Raw genomic sequence first — 17,331 nt, 5'->3', positions numbered from 1 at the left:
AGATTCTCAGAATCTTCCACAGCTGGAGCACATATAGCGGCTACCTCTCCTGATCTTTCCCAGTATGCTTTCAACATGTTCACATGAAAGGTCCATCGGACTCTTTCATCCGAACATTTAGCCACGAGGTAGGTCATGTCACAGAGCTTTGCCACAACCCGGTAAGGTCCCTGCCAAGTGGCCTCTAACTTGTCCTGCTTGGTTGGCCTGAGGGCAAGAACCTTCTGCCCAACCTCCAGAGTGTGGTTCCAAGCAGTACGATCGTACCATCATTTCTGCCGCCTTTGGGCAGCCCGAAGGTTCTCCTGGACGGTGTCCGTGAGCTCCTTCAGTCTGTCCCTAAACTCAAGAACGTATGTTACGATAGAAGACCCTTGGGGATCAATTTCCCCTTCCCAGTGGGCTCTGACTAGATCTAGGGGCCCCCTCCCCTCTAGCAAAAACTTAAGACAATTATATAATTAACATGTTAACACAGCACTTAAGGCAGCCTAGGTGACCACCCCACCACCCTGTTCTATACCCCCCCTCTCTGTGCTATACCCCCCCCACCCTGTTCTATACCCCCCCTCTCTGTGCTATACCCCCCCACCCTGTTCTATACCCCCCCTGTGCTATACCCCCCCACCCTGTTCTATACCCCCCCTCTGTGCTATACCCCCCCACCCTATGCTAAACCCCAACCTCTGTGCTATACCCCCCCACCCTGTTCTATACCCCCCCTCTGTGCTATACCCCCCACCCTATGCTAAACCCCCCCGTGCTATACCCCTCCACCCTGTGCTATACCCCCCCTCTGTGCTATACCCCTCCACCCTGTGCTAACCCCCCCCCCACGTGCTATACCCCTCCACCCTGTTCTATACCCCCCCTCTGTGCTATACCCCTCCACCCTATGCTAACCCCCCCCTCTGTGCTATACCCCCCCACCCTATGCTAAACCCCAACCTCTGTGCTATACCCCTCCCTCTGTGCTATACCCCTCCACCCTGTGCTATACCCCTCCACCCTGTTCTATACCCCCCTCTGTGCTATACCCCCCCACCCTGTTCTATACCCCCCCTCTGTGCTATACCCCTCCACCCTGTGCTATACCCCCCCACCATGTTCTATACCCCCCTCCCTCTGTGCTATACCCCCCCGCTGTGCTATACCCCCCACCCTGTTCTATACCCCCCTCCCTCTGTGCTATACCCCCCGCCGTGCTATACCCCCCACCCTGTGCTAAACCCCCCCCCTGTGCTATACCCCCAACCCACCCTGTGCTATACCCCTCCACCCTGTGCTATACCCCCCTCTGTGCTATACCCCCCGCTGTGCTATACCCCTCCACCCTGTGCTATACCCCCTGCTGTGCTATACCCCCCCACCCTGTGCTAACCCCCCCCTCTGTGCTATACCCCCCACCCTATGCTAAACCCCAACCTCTGTGCTATACCACCCCACCCTGTTCTATACCCCCCTCTGTGCTATACCCCCCACCCTGTTCTATACCCCCCCTCTGTGCTATACCCCTCCACCCTGTTCTATACCCCCATCTGTGCTATACCCCCTCACCCAATGCTAACCCCCCCCTGTGCTATACCCCTCCACCCTGTGCTATACCCCCCCTCTGTGCTATACCCCCCTCTGTGCTATACCCCCCCCTGTGCTATACCCCCCACCCTATGCTATAACCCCAACCTCTGTGCTATACCACCCCACCCTGTTCTATACCCCCCTCTGTGCTATACCCCCCACCCTGTTCTATACCCCCCCTCTGTGCTATACCCCCCAACCTTGTTCTATACCCCCCTCCCTCTGTGCTATTCCCCCCGCCGTGCTATACCCCCCACCCTGTGCTAACCCCCCCTCTGTGCTATACCCCCCCCCACCCTGTGCTATCCCCCCCCACCCTGTGCTATACCCCCCCACCCTGTGCTAACACCCCCCCACCCTGTGCTAACACCCCCCCTCTGTGCTATACCCCCCTGTGCTATACCCCTCCCCCCCACTGTATGGCTGCATAACATATAGGGGGTGACAACTCTAGGCAGAGCCTGCAATATTGTTATATATATAAACCTTGTGAGCTGCCGAAACGAAGACCTCAGCAAACCTAAACTAAGTAAAAAACTATCAATTATACTATAAAATAGCTGCCAGCCCCTCCCCCCACTTCCTCAAATGTGACAACGCAAACAATTCTAACCCAATGTGAACATATACAGGGGGGCCCAGATATATAATATATGCAAAAATATATCAACGTATCCCAAATATAGTGCTATATAATGAAGTGCTCAGCATGTAAATCACGATCTTCAATGATGTTTTCAATCAAACAATAATAATAGTCCATAGAAGAAAGTAATGGGTGGAAAAAATGGTGTCTTCATGCAATGTGCTCCCTCCCCCACCAGGGGGTCTGTAGTCAATAGCAACAGCTTAGATGGTCAGTTTTCCCCATCCATATAGTGGCTGCTTATTGTGCCACTGCCCCGCCTACTGCTTTTACTGGTGACATCCTTCCTGAATCCTCCCTTCCCCCCCTTTCCATCCCTCATTATAGAGAGCAGTCCCTCCCACTGCAAGCCCAATTTTACCTTTCAGCTGGTGAGCAGTATAAAGATGGATTTTATGGGTGAAAGAGAAAAGTTATTTCATAAGATTTGAAGGAATTTATAGATTTATTGAATGTTTGTTTTATATATTTGCCCCATTTTTTTATTTGTTACTTTTCTGCTCATTCTGAGTCTGGATTCATTTTATTGGGTCGCTCCGCTCAAAACGAACGTTTCCTGACGACTCCCCGTCAGGGCCCTCATTGGTCTGCCCTCCTACCTCAGCCCTACGAGGGGCCCCACCGCCCCCTGCTGGATTCTCCAGTTATTATACATTGCTAATTATGAAGCCAAATTCATTTTATTCTGCTACAGCACATGGAGTGAGACTTCACCTGAGAAGGAAATGTGGTGCACCCCCCTCCCCCTCCCCCATTCTGACAAGCAGAGAAATCCCCATAGGATAATGAAAGCTCATTATCGCCCCCTAGGGGAGAAGAGGATGTGTGTTCACATGGGTTGCATTTCATTCAGATGATATTCCCATTCACAGCCGTGTACAGTGTCAATAAAGTTTGTTAAAAAAACAAACAAGCAGTAAAGAGTGCGATGCGCCACCGCTGGTGTGAATGGGCGCCGTGTCATTCTTTTATATCCAGAATAAAGTTCTTCCCCCACAAGGGGAGCGATCGATAAATCTACAACCATGACACACACCAATCGTGTGACCCCCGAAATGCAACTGATTGTCTAATAGAAACCCCCTTGTGACCTTATTGACCTATTTACCTACAGATGTGCTGCATTTAATGAGACCGCCATTTTCTGAGTGATTTTGCTGCACAATGTGTGTCTTGATTGTAACCATGTTGGATCTCCTCCCTAGAAGGACATTATTATATACAGTATATCCTCCAGGTGAGCTAAAGAAATGAGATTTCATTATCTTTGATGAATCAGACTTTAGCCTAAATGTCTGTTTTTTGCCCCATTATGATGTCATAGTGGGAGAGATAATGGGGGAGGGGGTGATTATCAGTGGCTTTGCTATAACCATCTAGTTGGGCTCCTTATCTTCCTCTCATTGTCACATCACATGTGAGGCTCAGATCAGGCCATTGCCCCCTCGTATCTAATTGGGATTGAACTCATTATCGCCCTCTAGGGATTGGAGGCTCGTATCGCACATTTCTGACCGGCTGATTCTTCTTCTTCCCATTTCTCTCATCTCATATAATGAGTCCAGTTTCTGTTTCCAGGGTGCGGCCCGGCTCTTCCATCGCTCTGGTCATGGAGCTGCAGGCGGCCGGCGGGTTCAATCCCTACGGTCAGGAGGTTCAGCACTTGTCCTCTTGTGGTTGGACCAAGTTGGACTTGTTCGATCCCCATAACCAAGTCCTGAGCGGCCGATGGAAGCTTCCCGTGAGAGGTCTGCCACTTCGCCCGGGCCTGAACACCGGACAGCTCAACACCGTGCCACAGGTAGGTGATATAGGTAGGTGCCATCGGTAGGCTTTTACAGGTAGGTGACACAGGTAGGTGGCACAGGTAGGTGACACAGGTAGGTGTTTACAGGTAGGTGTCACAGGTAGGTGACATAGGTAGGTGTTTACATGTAGGTGGCAGAGGTAGGTGGCACAGGTAGGTGTTTACAGGTAGGTGACATAGGTGTTTAAAGGTAGGTGTTTACAGGTAGGTGACATAGGTAGGTGTTTACAGGTAAGTGTTTACAGGTAGATGACATAGGTAGGTGTTTACAGGTAGGTGACACAGGTAGGTGTTTACAGGTTGGTGACACAGGTAGGTGTTTACGGGTAGGTGTTTAGAGGTAGGTGGCACAGGTAGGTGACATAGGTAGATGGCACAGGTAGGTGCTGTGGGTAGGTGCCGCAGGTAGGTGTTTACAGGTAGGTGTCACAGGTAGGTGTTTACAGGTAGGTGACACAGGTAGGTGTTTACAGGTAGGTGTTTACGGGTAGGTGACACAGGTAGGTGTTTACAGGTAGGTGTTTACAGGTAGGTGACACAGGTAGGTGTTTACAGGTAGGTGACACAGGTAGGTGAAATAGGTAGGTGTTTACAGGTAGGTGACACAGGTAGGTGACATAGGTAGGTGGCACAGGTAGGTTACACAGGTAGGTGTTTACAGGTAGGTGGCACAGGTAGGTGGCACAGGTAGGTGACACAGGTAGGTGTTTACAGGTAGGTGTTTACAGGTAGGTGACATAGGTAGGTGTTTACAGGTAGGTGACATAGGTAGGTGTTTACTGGTAGGTGACACAGGTAGGTGACATAGGTAGGTGACACAGGTAGGTGACACAGGTAGGTGTTTACAGGTAGGTGGCACAGGTAGGTGTTTACAGGTAGGTGACACAGGTAGGTGTTTACAGGTAGGTGGCACAGGTAGGTGTTTACAGGTAGGTGACACAGATAGGTGACACAGGTAGGTGACATAGGTAGGTGACATAGGTAGGTGACACAGGTAGGTGACACAGGTAGGTGACATAGGTAGGTGTTTACAGGTAGGTGGCACAGGTAGGTGACACAGGTAGGTGTTTACAGGTAGGTGACATAGGTAGGTGTTTACAAGTAGGTGTATACAGGTAGGTGACATAGGTAGGTATTTACAGGTAGGTGTTTACAGGTAGGTGACACAGGTAGGTGACACAGGTAGGTGTTTACAGCTAGGTGAGACGGGTAGGCGTTTAGAGGTAGGTGGCACAGGTAGGTGACATAGGTAAATGGCACAGGTAGGTGCTGCGGGTAGGTGCCGTAGGTAGGTGACATAGGTAGGTGTTTACAGGTAGGTGGCACAGGTAGGTGTTTACAGGTAGGTGGCACAGGTAGGTGACACAGGTAGGTGTTTACAGGTTGGTGACACAGGTAGGTGTTTACAGGTAGGTGACATAGGTAGGTGTTTACAGGTAGGTGACACAGGTAGGTGGCACAGGTAGGTGTTTACAGGTAGGTGGCACAGGTAGGTGTTTACAGGTTGGTGACACAGGTAGGTGTTTACAGGTAGGTGACATAGGTAGGTGTTTACAGGTAGGTGGCAGAGGTAGGTGACACAGGTAGGTGTTTACAGGTAGGTGAGATGGGTAGGTGTTTAGAGGTAGGTGGCACAGGTAGGTGACATAGGTAGATGGCACAGGTAGGTGCTGTGGGTAGGTGCCGCAGGTAGGTGTCACAGGTAGGTGTTTACAGGTAGGTGACACAGGTAGGTGTTTACAGGTAGGTGGCACAGGTAGGTGTTTACAAGTAGGTGACACAGGTAGGTATTTACAGGTAGGTGGCACAGGTAGGTGACACAGGTAGGTGACATAGGTAGGTGTTTACAGGTAGGTGACACAGGTAGGTGTTTACAGGTAGGGGACACAGGTAGGTGACACAGGTAGGTGTTTACAGGTAGGTGACACAGGTAGGTGTTTACAGGTAGGGGACACAGGTAGGTGTACAAAGGTAGGTGTTTACAGGTAGGTGGCACAGGTAGGTGACACAGGTAGGTGTTTACATGTAGGTGACACAGGTAGGTGTTTACAGGTAGGGTACACAGGTAGGTGTTTACAGGTAGGTGGCACAGGTAGGTGACACAGGTAGGTGTTTACAGGTAGGTGACACAGGTAGGTGTTTACAGGTAGGTGGCACAGGTAGGTGGCACAGGTAGATGACACAGGTAGGTGTTTACAGGTAGGTGACACAGGTAGGTGTTTACAGGTAGGTGTACACAGGTAGGTGTTTACAGGTAGGTGGCACAGGTAGGTGACACAGGTAGGTGTTTACAGGTAGGTGACACAGGTAGGTGTTTACAGGTAGGGGACACAGGTAGGTGTACACAGGTAGGTGTTTACAGGTGGGTGACATAGGTAGGTGTTTACAGGTAGGGGACACAGGTAGGTGACACAGGTAGGTGGCACAGGTAGGTGACACAGGTAGGTGTTTACAGGTAGGTGACACAGGTAGGTGTTTACAGGTAGGGGACACAGGTAGGTGTTTACAGGTAGGTGGCACAGTTAGGTGACACAGGTAGGTGTTTACGGGTAGGTGACATAGGTAGGTGTTTACAGGTAGGTGGCACAGGTAGGTGTTTACAGGTAGGTGACATAGGTAGGTGGCACAGGTAGGTGACACAGGTAGGTGACATAGGTAGGTGTTTACAGGTAGGTGACACAGGTAGGTGTTTACGGGTAGGTGACATAGGTAGGTGTTTACAGGTAGGTGGCACAGGTAGGTGTTTACAGGTAGGTGACATAGGTAGGTGGCACAGGTAGGTGACATAGGTAGTTGTTTACAGGTAGGTGGCACAGGTAGGTGTTTACAGGTAGGTGACATAGGTAGGTGTTTACAGGTAGGTGACACAGGTAGGTGACATAGGTAGGTGTTTACAGGTAGGTGGCACAGGTAGGTGTTTACAGGTAGGTGACACAGGTAGGTGTTTACAGGTAGGTGGCACAGGTAGGTGTTTACAGGTATGAGGCAAAGGTAGGTGTTTACAGGTAGGTGACATAGGTAGGTATTTACAGGTAGGTGTTTACAGGTAGGTGGCAGAGGTAGGTGTTTACAGGTAGGTGACACAGGTAGGTGTTTACAGGTAGGTGAGACGGGTAGGTGTTTAGAGGTAGGTGAGACGGGTAGGTGTTTAGAGGTAGGTGGCACAGGTAGGTGTTTACAGGTAGGTGAGACGGGTAGGTGTTTAGAGGTAGGTGACACAGGTAGGTGTTTACAGGTAGGTGGCACAGGTAGGTGACACAGGTAGGTGTTTACAGGTAGGTGTTTACAGGTAGGGGACACAGGTAGGTGTACACAGGTAGGTGTTTACAGGTAGGTGGCACAGGTAGGTGACACAGGTAGGTGTTTACAGGTAGGTGACACAGGTAGGTGTTTACAGGTAGGGGACACAGGTAGGTGTTTACAGGTAGGTGACACAGGTAGGTGTTTACGGGTAGGTGACACAGGTAGGTGTTTACAGGTAGGTGGCACAGGTAGGTGTTTACAGGTAGGTGACATAGGTAGGTGGCACAGGTAGGTGACATAGGTAGGTGTTTACAGGTAGGTGACACAGGTAGGTGTTTACGGGTAGGTGACACAGGTAGGTGTTTACAGGTAGGTGGCACAGGTAGGTGTTTACAGGTAGGTGACACAGGTAGGTGACATAGGTAGGTGACATAGGTAGGTGTTTACAGGTAGGTGACACAGGTAGGTGTTTACGGGTAGGTGACACAGGTAGGTGTTTACAGGTAGGTGACACAGGTAGGTGTTTACAGGTAGGTGACACAGGGAGGTGTTTACAGGTAGGTGGCACAGGTAGGTGACATAGGTAGTTGTTTACAGGTAGGTGACATAGGTAGGTGTTTACAGGTAGGTGGCACAGGTAGGTGTTTACAGGTAGGTGACATAGGTAGGTGTTTACAGGTAGGTGGCACAGGTAGGTGTTTACAGGTAGGTGGCACAGGTAGGTGTTTACAGGTAGGTGACACAGGTAGGTGACACAGGTAGGTGACATAGGTAGGTGTTTACAGGTAGGTGTTTACAGGTAGGTGACATAGGTAGGTGTTTACAGGTAGGTGGCACAGGTAGGTGTTTACAGGTGGGTGACATAGGTAGGTGACACAGGTAGGTGACATAGGTAGGTGGCACAGGTAGGTGTTTACAGGTAGGTGACATAGGTAGGTGACATAGGTAGGTGTTTACAAGTAGGTGACACAGGTAGGTGTTTACAGGTAGGTGACATAGGTAGGTGGCACAGGTAGGTGTTTACAGGTAGGTGACATAGGTAGGTATTTACAGGTAGGTGTTTACAGGTAGGTGGCAGAGGTAGGTGTTTACAGATAGGTTTTTACAGGTAGGTGACACAGGTAGGTGACACAGGTAGGTGACACAGGTAGGTGTTTACAGGTAGGTGACATAGGTAGGTGTTTACAGGTGGGTGACACAGGTAGGTGACATAGGTAGGTGTTTACAGGTAGGTGGCACAGGTAGGTGACACAGGTAGGTGTTTACAGGTAGGTGACATAGGTAGGTGTTTACAGGTAGGTGGCACAGGTAGGTGACACAGGTAGGTGTTTACAGGTAGGTGACACAGGTAGGTGTTTACAGGTAGGTGGCACAGGTAGGTGACACAGGTAGGTGTTTACAGGTAGGTGACATAGGTAGGTGACATAGGTAGGTGTTTACAAGTAGGTGACACAGGTAGGTGTTTACAGGTAGGTGGCACAGGTAGGTGTTTACAGGTAGGTGACATAGGTAGGTATTTACAGGTAGGTGTTTACAGGTAGGTGTTTACAGATAGGTGTTTACAGGTAGGTGACACAGGTAGGTGTTTACAGGTAGGTGAGACGGGTAGGCGTTTAGAGGTAGGTGGCACAGGTAGGTGACATAGGTAAATGGCACAGGTAGGTGCCGCAGGTAGGTGACATAGGTAGGTGTTTACAGGTAGGTGACACAGGTAGGTGGCACAGGTAGGTGTTTACAGGTAGGTGGCACAGGTAGGTGTAACAGGTAGGTGTTTACAGGTTGGTGACACAGGTAGGTGTTTACAGGTAGGTGGCACAGGTAGGTGTTTACAGGTAGGTGACATAGGTAGGTATTTACAGGTAGGTGTTTACAGATAGGTGTTTACAGGTAGGTGACACAGGTAGGTGTTTACAGGTAGGTTAGACGGGTAGGTGTTTAGAGGTAGGTGGCACAGGTAGGTGACATAGGTAGATGGCACAGGTAGGTGACACAGGTAGGTGCCGCAGGTAGGTGTTTACAGGTAGGTGGCACAGGTAGGTATTTACAGGTAGGTGACACAGGTAGGTGTTTATAGGTAGGTGACACAGGTAGGTGTTTACAGGTAGGTGACACAAGTAGGTGTTTACAGGTAGGTGGCACAGGTAGGTGTTTACAGGTAGGTGCCACAAGTAGGTGACACAGGTAGGTGACATAGGTAGGTGACATAGGTAGGTGTTTACAGGTAGGTGACACAGGTAGGTGACATAGGTAGGTGTTTACAGGTAGGTGACACAGGTAGGTGGCACAGGTAGGTGACATAGGTAGGTGTTTACAGGTAGGTGGCACAGGTAGGTGACACAGGTAGGTGTTTACAGGTACGTGACATAGGTAGGTGTTTACAGGTAGGTGACATAGGTAGGTGACACAGGTAGGTGACATAGGTAGGTGTTTACAGGTAGGTGGCACAGGTAGGTGTTTATAGGTAGGTGACATAGGTAGGTGGCAAAGGTAGGTGTTCACAGGTAGGTGACATAGGTAGGTGACACAGGTAGGTGACATAGGTAGGTGTTTACAGGTGGGTGGCACAGGTAGGTGTTTACAGGTAGGTGACATAGGTAGGTGACACAGGTAGGTGACACAGGTAGGTGTTTACAGGTAGGTGACACAGGTAGGTGTTTACAGGTAGGGGACACAGGTAGGTGTTTACAGGTAGGTGGCACAGGTAGGTATTTACAGGTAGGTGGCACAGGTAGGTGACATAGGTAGGTGTTTACAGGTAGGTGACACAGGTAGGAGTTTACAGGTAGGGGACACAGGTAGGTGTACACAGGTAGGTGTTTACAGGTAGGTGGCACAGGTAGGTGACACAGGTAGGCGTTTACAGGTAGGTGACACAGGTAGGTGTTTACAGGTAGGGGACACAGGTAGGTGTTTACAGGTAGGTGGCACAGGTATGTGACACAGGTAGGTGTTTACGGGTTGGTGACACAGGTAGGTGTTTACAGGTAGGTGGCACAGGTAGGTGTTTACAGGTAGGTGACATAGGTAGGTGGCACAGGTAGGTGAAACAGGTAGGTGACATAGGTAGGTGTTTACAGGTAGGTGGCACAGGTAGGTGTTTACAGGTAGGTGGCACAGGTAGGTGACACATGTAGATGACATAGGTAGGTGTTTACAGGTAGGTGTTTACAGGTAGGTGACATAGGTAGGTGTTTACAGGTAGGTGGCACAGGTAGGTGTTTACAGGTAGGTGACATAGGTATGTGTTTACAGGTGGGTGACATAGGTACGTGTTTACAGGTAGGTGGCACAGGTAGGTGTTTACAGGTAGGTGGCACAGGTAGGTATTTACAGGTAGGTGGCACAGGTAGGTGACATAGGTAGGTGTTTACAGGTAGGTGTTTACAGGTAGGTGGCACAGGTAGGTGTTTACAGGTAGGTGACATAGGTAGGTGTTTACAGGTATGTGACATAGGTAGGTGTTTACAGGTAGGTGGCACAGGTAGGTATTTACAGGTAGGTGGCACAGGTAGGTGTTTACAGGTAGGTGGCACAGGTAGGTGACACAGGTAGGTGACATAGGTAGGTGTTTACAGGTAGGTGACATAGGTAGGTGTTTACAGGTAGGTGGCACAGGTAGGTGTTTACAGGTAGGTGACATAGGTAGGTGTTTACAGGTGGGTGACATAGGTAGGTGTTTACAGGTAGGTGGCACATGTAGGTGTTTACAGGTAGGTGACATAGGTAGGTGTTTACAGGTAGGTGGCACAGGTAGGTGACACAGGTAGGTGTTTACAGGTATGTGACATAGGTAGGTGTTTACAGGTAGGTGACATAGGTAGGTGTTTACAGGTAGGTGGCATATGTAGGTGGCACAGGTAGGTGTTTACAGGTAGGTGACACGGGTAGGTGTTCACAGGTAGGTGACATAGGTAGGTGTTTACAGGTAGGTGTCATAGGTAGGTGTTTACAGGTAGGTGGCATATGTAGGTGGCACAGGTAGGTGTTTACAGGTAGGTGACACGGGTAGGTGTTCACAGGTAGGTGACATAGGTAGGTGTTTACAGGTAGGTGACACAGGTAGGTGTTTACAGGTAGGTGACATAGGTAGGTGTTTACAGGTAGGTGTTTACAGGTAGGTGACACAGGTAGGTGTTTACAGGTAGGTGACATAGGTAGGTGTTTACAGGTAGGTGGCACAGGTAGGTGACACAGGTAGGTGTTTACAGGTAGGTGAGACGGGTAGGTGTTTAGAGGTAGGTGGCACAGGTAGGTGTTTACAGGTAGGTGACATAGGTAGGTGTTTACAGGTAGGTGGCACAGGTAGGTGACACAGGTAGGTGTTTACAGGTAGGTGAGACGGGTAGGTGTTTACAGGTAGGTGACACGGGTAGGTGACACAGGTAGGTGTTTACAGGTAGGTGGCACAGGTAGGTGTTTAAAGGTATGTGGCACAGGTAGGTGTTTACAGGTAGGTGACATAGGTAGGTGTTTACAGGTAGGTGGCACAGGTAGGTGTTTACAGTTAGGTGAGATGGGTAGGTGTTTAGAGGTAGGTGGCACAGATAGGTGACATAGGTAGATGTTTACAGGTAGGTGACATAGGTAGGTGTTTACAGGTAGGTGACATAGGTAGGTGTTTACAGGGAGGTGACACAGGTAGGTGGCACAGGTAGGTGTTTACAGGTAGGTGACACGGGTAGGTGTTTACAGGTAGGTGACATGGGTAGGTGTTTACAGGTAGGTGACACGGGTAGGTGACACAGGTAGGTGTTTACAGGTAGGTGACATAGGTAGGTGTTTACAGGTAGGTGAGATGGGTAGGTGTTTAGAGGTAGGTGGCACAGATAGGTGACATAGGTAGATGTTTACAGGTAGGTGACATAGGTAGGTGTTTACAGGTAGGTGACATAGGTAGGTGTTTACAGGGAGGTGACACAGGTAGGTGGCACAGGTAGGTGTTTACAGGTAGGTGACACGGGTAGGTGTTTACAGGTAGGTGACATGGGTAGGTGTTTACAGGTAGGTGACACGGGTAGGTGACACAGGTAGGTGTTTACAGGTAGGTGACATAGGTAGGTGTTTACAGGTAGGTGGCACAGGTAGGTGTTTACAGGTAGGTGACACGGGTAGGTGTTTACAGGTAGGTGACACGGGTAGGTGTTTACAGGTAGGTGACACGGGTAGGTGACACAGGTAGGTGTTTACAGGTAGGTGACATAGGTAGGTGTTTGCAGGTAGGTGACACAGGTAGGTGTTTACAGGTAGGTGACATAGGTAGGTGTTTACAGGTAGGTGACACAGGTAGGTGTTTACAGGTAGGTGACATAGGTAGGTGTTTACAGGTAGGTGACACAGGTAGGTGTTTACAGGTGGGTGACACAGGTAGGTGACACAGGTAGGTGACATAGGTAGTTGTTTACAGGTAGGTGACACAGGTAGGTGTTTACAGGTAGGTGGCACAGGTAGGTTACACAGGTAGGTGACACAGGTGGGTGACATAGGTAGGTGACACAGGTAGGTGTTTACAGGTAGGTGACACAGGTAGGTGACATAGGTAGGTGTTTACAGGTAGGTGACATAGGTAGGTGACACAGGTAGGTGACATAGGTAGGTGTTTACAGGTAGGTGTTTACAGGTGGGTGACACAGGTAGTTGTTTACAGGTAGGGGACACAGGTAGGTGTTTACAGGTAGGTGGCACAGGTAGGTATTTACAGGTAGGTGGCACAGGTAGGTGACACAGGTAGGTGACACAGGTGGGTGACATAGGTAGGTGACACAGGTGGGTGACATAGGTAGGTGACACAGGTAGGTGTTTACAGGTAGGTGACATAGGTAGGTGTTTACAGGGAGGTGACACAGGTAGGTGGCACAGGTAGGTGTTTACAGGTAGGTGACACGGGTAGGTGTTTACAGGTAGGTGACACGGGTAGGTGACACAGGTAGGTGTTTACAGGTAGGTGACATAGGTAGGTGTTTACAGGTAGGTGACATAGGTAGGTGTTTACAGGTAGGTGACACAGGTAGGTGTTTACAGGTAGGTGACATAGGTAGGTGTTTACAGGTAGGTGGCACAGGTAGGTGTTTACAGGTAGGTGACATAGGTAGGTGTTTACAGGTAGGTGACACAGGTAGGTGTTTACAGGTGGGTGACACAGGTAGGTGACACAGGTAGGTGACATAGGTAGTTGTTTACAGGTAGGTGACACAGGTAGGTGTTTACAGGTAGGTGGCACAGGTAGGTGTTTACAGGTAGGTGCCACAGGTAGGTGACACAGGTAGGTGTTTACAGGTAGGTGGCACAGGTAGGTTACACAGGTAGGTGACACAGGTGGGTGACATAGGTAGGTGACACAGGTGGGTGACATAGGTAGGTGACACAGGTAGGTGTTTACAGGTAGGTGACATAGGTAGGTGACACAGGTAGGTGACATAGGTAGGTGTTTACAGGTAGGTGTTTACAGGTGGGTGACACAGGTAGTTGTTTACAGGTAGGGGACACAGGTAGGTGTTTACAGGTAGGTGGCACAGGTAGGTATTTACAGGTAGGTGGCACAGGTAGGTGACACAGGTAGGTGACACAGGTGGGTGACATAGGTAGGTGACACAGGTGGGTGACATAGGTAGGTGACACAGGTAGGTGTTTACAGGTAGGTGACACAGGTAGGTGACATAGGTAGGTGTTTACAGGTAGGTGACATAGGTAGGTGACACAGGTAGGTGACATAGGTAGGTGTTTACAGGTAGGTGTTTACAGGTGGGTGACACAGGTAGGTGTTTACAGGTAGGGGACACAGGTAGGTGTTTACAGGTAGGTGGCACAGGTAGGTATTTACAGGTAGGTGGCACAGGTAGGTGACACAGGTAGGTGACATAGGTAGGTGTTTACAGGTAGGTGACACAGGTAGGTGTTTACAGGTAGGTGGCACAGGTAGGTGTTTACAGGTAGGTGACATAGGTAGGTGTTTTCAGGTAGGTGGCACAGGTAGGTGTTTACAGGTAGGTGTCACAGGTAGGTGGCAGAGGTAGGTGTTTACAGATATGTGTTTACTGGTAGGTGACACAGGTAGGTGTTTACAGGTAGGTGAGATGGGTAGGTGTTTAGAGGTAGGTGGCACAGGTAGGTGACATAGGTAGATGTTTACAGGTAGGTGACATAGGTAGGTGTTTACAGGTAGGTGACATAGGTAGGTGTTTACAGGTAGGTGGCATATGTAGGTGGCACAGGTAGGTGTTTACAGGTAGGTGACACGGGTAGGTGTTTACAGGTAGGTGACATAGGTAGGTGTTTACAGGTAGGTGACACAGGTAGGTGTTTACAGGTAGGTGACATAGGTAGGTGTTTACAGGTATGTGTTTACAGGTAGGTGGCATGGGTAGGTGACATAGGTAGGTGTTTACAGGTAGGTGACATAGGTAGGTGTTTACAGGTAGGTGGCACAGGTAGGTGACACTGGTAGGTGTTTACAGGTAGGTGAGACGGGTAGGTGTTTAGAGGTAGGTGGCACAGGTAGGTTACACAGGTAGGTGACATAGGTGGGTGACATAGGTAGGTGTTTACAGGTAGGTGTTTACAGGTAGGTGACACAGGTAGGTGACACAGGTAGGTGTTTACAGGTAGGTGAGACGGGTAGGTGTTTAGAGGTAGGTGGCACAGGTAGGTGACATAGGTAAATGGCACAGTTAGGTGCTGCGGGTAGGTGCCGCAGGTAGGTGACACAGGTAGGTGTTTACGGGTAGGTGACACAGGTAGGTGGCACAGGTAGGTGGCACAGGTAGGTGTCTACAGGTAGGTGGCACAGGTAGGTGACACAGGTAGGTGACATAGGTAGGTGACACAGGTAGTTGACACAGGTAGGTGTTTACAGGTAGGTGGCACAGGTAGGTGTTTACAGGTAGGTGGCACAGGTAGGTGTTTACAGGTAGGTGGCACAGGTAGGTGTTTACAGGTAGGTGACATAGGTAGGTATTTACAGGTAGGTGGCAGAGGTAGGTGTTTACAGATAGGTGTTTACTGGTAGGTGACACAGGTAGGTGTTTACAGGTAGGTGAGACGGGTAGGTGTTTAGAGGTAGGTGGCACAGGTAGGTGACATAGGTAGATGGCACAGGTAGGTGCTGTGGGTAGGTGTCACAGGTAGGTGTTTACAGGTAGGTGACATAGGTAAGTGTTTACAGGTAGGTGGCACAGGTAGGTGTTTACAGGTAGGTGGCACAGGTAGGTGTTTATAGGTAGGTGGCACAAGTAGGTGACACAGGTAGGTGTTTACGGGTAGGTGACACAGGTAGGTGTTTACAGGTAGGTGACATAGGTAGGTGTTTACGGGTAGGTGACACAGGTAGGTGTTTACGGGTAGGTGACACAGGTAGGTGTTTACAGGTAGGTGACATAGGTAGGTGTTTACAGGTAGGTGACACAGGTAGGTGTTTACAGGTAGGTGTTTACAGGTAGGTGGCACAGGTAGGTGTTTACAGGTAGGTGTTTACAGGTGGGTGACATAGGTAGGTGTTTACAGGTAGGTGACACAGGTAGGTGTTTACAGGTAGGTGTTTACAGGTGGGTGACACAGGTAGGTGTTTACGGGTAGGTGACACAGGTAGGTCTTTACAGGTAGGTGACACAGGTAGGTGTTTACAGGTAGGTGACATAGGTAGGTGTTTACAGGTAGGCTGCACTATGATATTATAGTAGCGCCCCCTGCAGGTAGGAGGCAGTACTGTATAATGTACATGGCTGTGATATTATAGTAGCGCCCCCTGCAGGTAGGAGGCAGTACTGTATAATGTACATGGCTGTGATATTATAGTAGCGCCCCCTGCAGGTAGGAGGCAGTACTGTATAATGTACATGGCTGTGATATTATAGTAGCGCCCCCTGCAGGTAGGAGGCAGTACTGTATAATGTATTTTGCCATAGTTGGGTTGTGGATGACATGATGATATCTCTGCAGGTTGGAAAAGCTGAACTTTATCTGCGGATCATCAATGCCCGGGACGCAGACCTGCAATCCATGGTGGAGATCGACCCCAGGAACTCCTCCCTCTACCAGTACCCCCCATTGGTTAGTAGAAATCATGTGATGTCTGCGATTCTGAGTGTGTATATATATATATTATACAGGAAGTAGATTGTAGCAGGTTTCGTAGTTACATGGTTGGTAAGGTTGAATAAAGACACCAGTCCATCCAGTTCCACCTGTGTAGGTGTTTGTTTTCCCATATACCTGTATTTTACGTTCGCTTAGATGCGGTGGCGACCCATCCATAGAGGCGCACAGGGGCCGCCTCCCCTATCCATGTGTCCGGCCCCCTTATCTACATATCAGAGGCACCAGACCATGGATTCCAATGGGGGGGGTTCTTTTGAAGCACCTGATTTGAGCCATAGGCATTGAGCCCACCCAGTTGTGTGACAATAGCAAATGAATTTTCGCTATTTTCACACTAAAGCTTCTCCTCGCCAATCAGGAGGCAAGTCTGTGAAACCTGTTTCCCAGTTGGCCAAAGCGTCAGGCGATTTTATTGGATGCCTAGCGCTTAGGCGGAAGAGAGAGGAGAGTAGACACACGGCAGAGGAAGCCGCTGGAGGATTAGACACCGGAGCCGCTGTCTGTGCCCCGCAGCCCGCAAGGACCGTGCTGCCACAGCCACCACACAGATCGGGTAAGTGCCGGACCACCGGCCGCCCGGGGGGGGATTGTTAGTAGTGCCGCGCCGCTTGTGGGAGGGACTGGTATTAGTGCTGCGCCGCCCGGGGGGGTGGTGGTTGTTTGCCGCCACTGCTTAGATGCTCATCTAGGAATTGTTTAAACTTATCAACACTCTCCTCAGACACCACCAACCTTGGAAGGGAATTCCACATCCTTACCGCTCTGGCAGTAAAGAACCCTCTACATAGTTTAAGGTTAAACTGCTTTTTGTCAAACTTCATTGATTGGTCGCGTGTCCTGAGACTGAAAAGTTTTCTCTCTATGCTCGGATCACTGTTGAGATATTTGTACATCACTATCATATCTCTTCTCCAGAGAGAATAAGTTCAGAGCTCACAACCTTTCCTCATAACTAAGATCCTCCAGA

General features: G+C 49.7%; 1 protein-coding gene across 2 annotated transcripts in view; it reads left to right on the top strand.

Moving 5' to 3' along the window:
- The window catches only part of CCDC17 (coiled-coil domain containing 17), a 195,254-nt gene that overhangs the window by 107,779 nt on the left and 70,144 nt on the right, over positions 1-17,331 (top strand). For both annotated transcript variants that reach the window (XM_073594020.1, XM_073594019.1), the window contains exons 13-14: positions 3,803-4,025; positions 16,206-16,316. In XM_073594020.1, coding sequence (XP_073450121.1) covers positions 3,803-4,025; positions 16,206-16,316 — 334 coding nt within the window. The remainder of the gene's footprint in view (positions 1-3,802; positions 4,026-16,205; positions 16,317-17,331) is intronic.

This window comes from Aquarana catesbeiana, linkage group LG07 (genome assembly GCF_042186555.1).
Source record: "Aquarana catesbeiana isolate 2022-GZ linkage group LG07, ASM4218655v1, whole genome shotgun sequence".
Classification (NCBI taxonomy): Eukaryota; Metazoa; Chordata; class Amphibia; order Anura; family Ranidae; genus Aquarana; species Aquarana catesbeiana.
The sequence above is the reverse complement of the archived record's forward strand: the minus strand, read 5'-3'. Positions and strand labels throughout refer to the sequence as shown.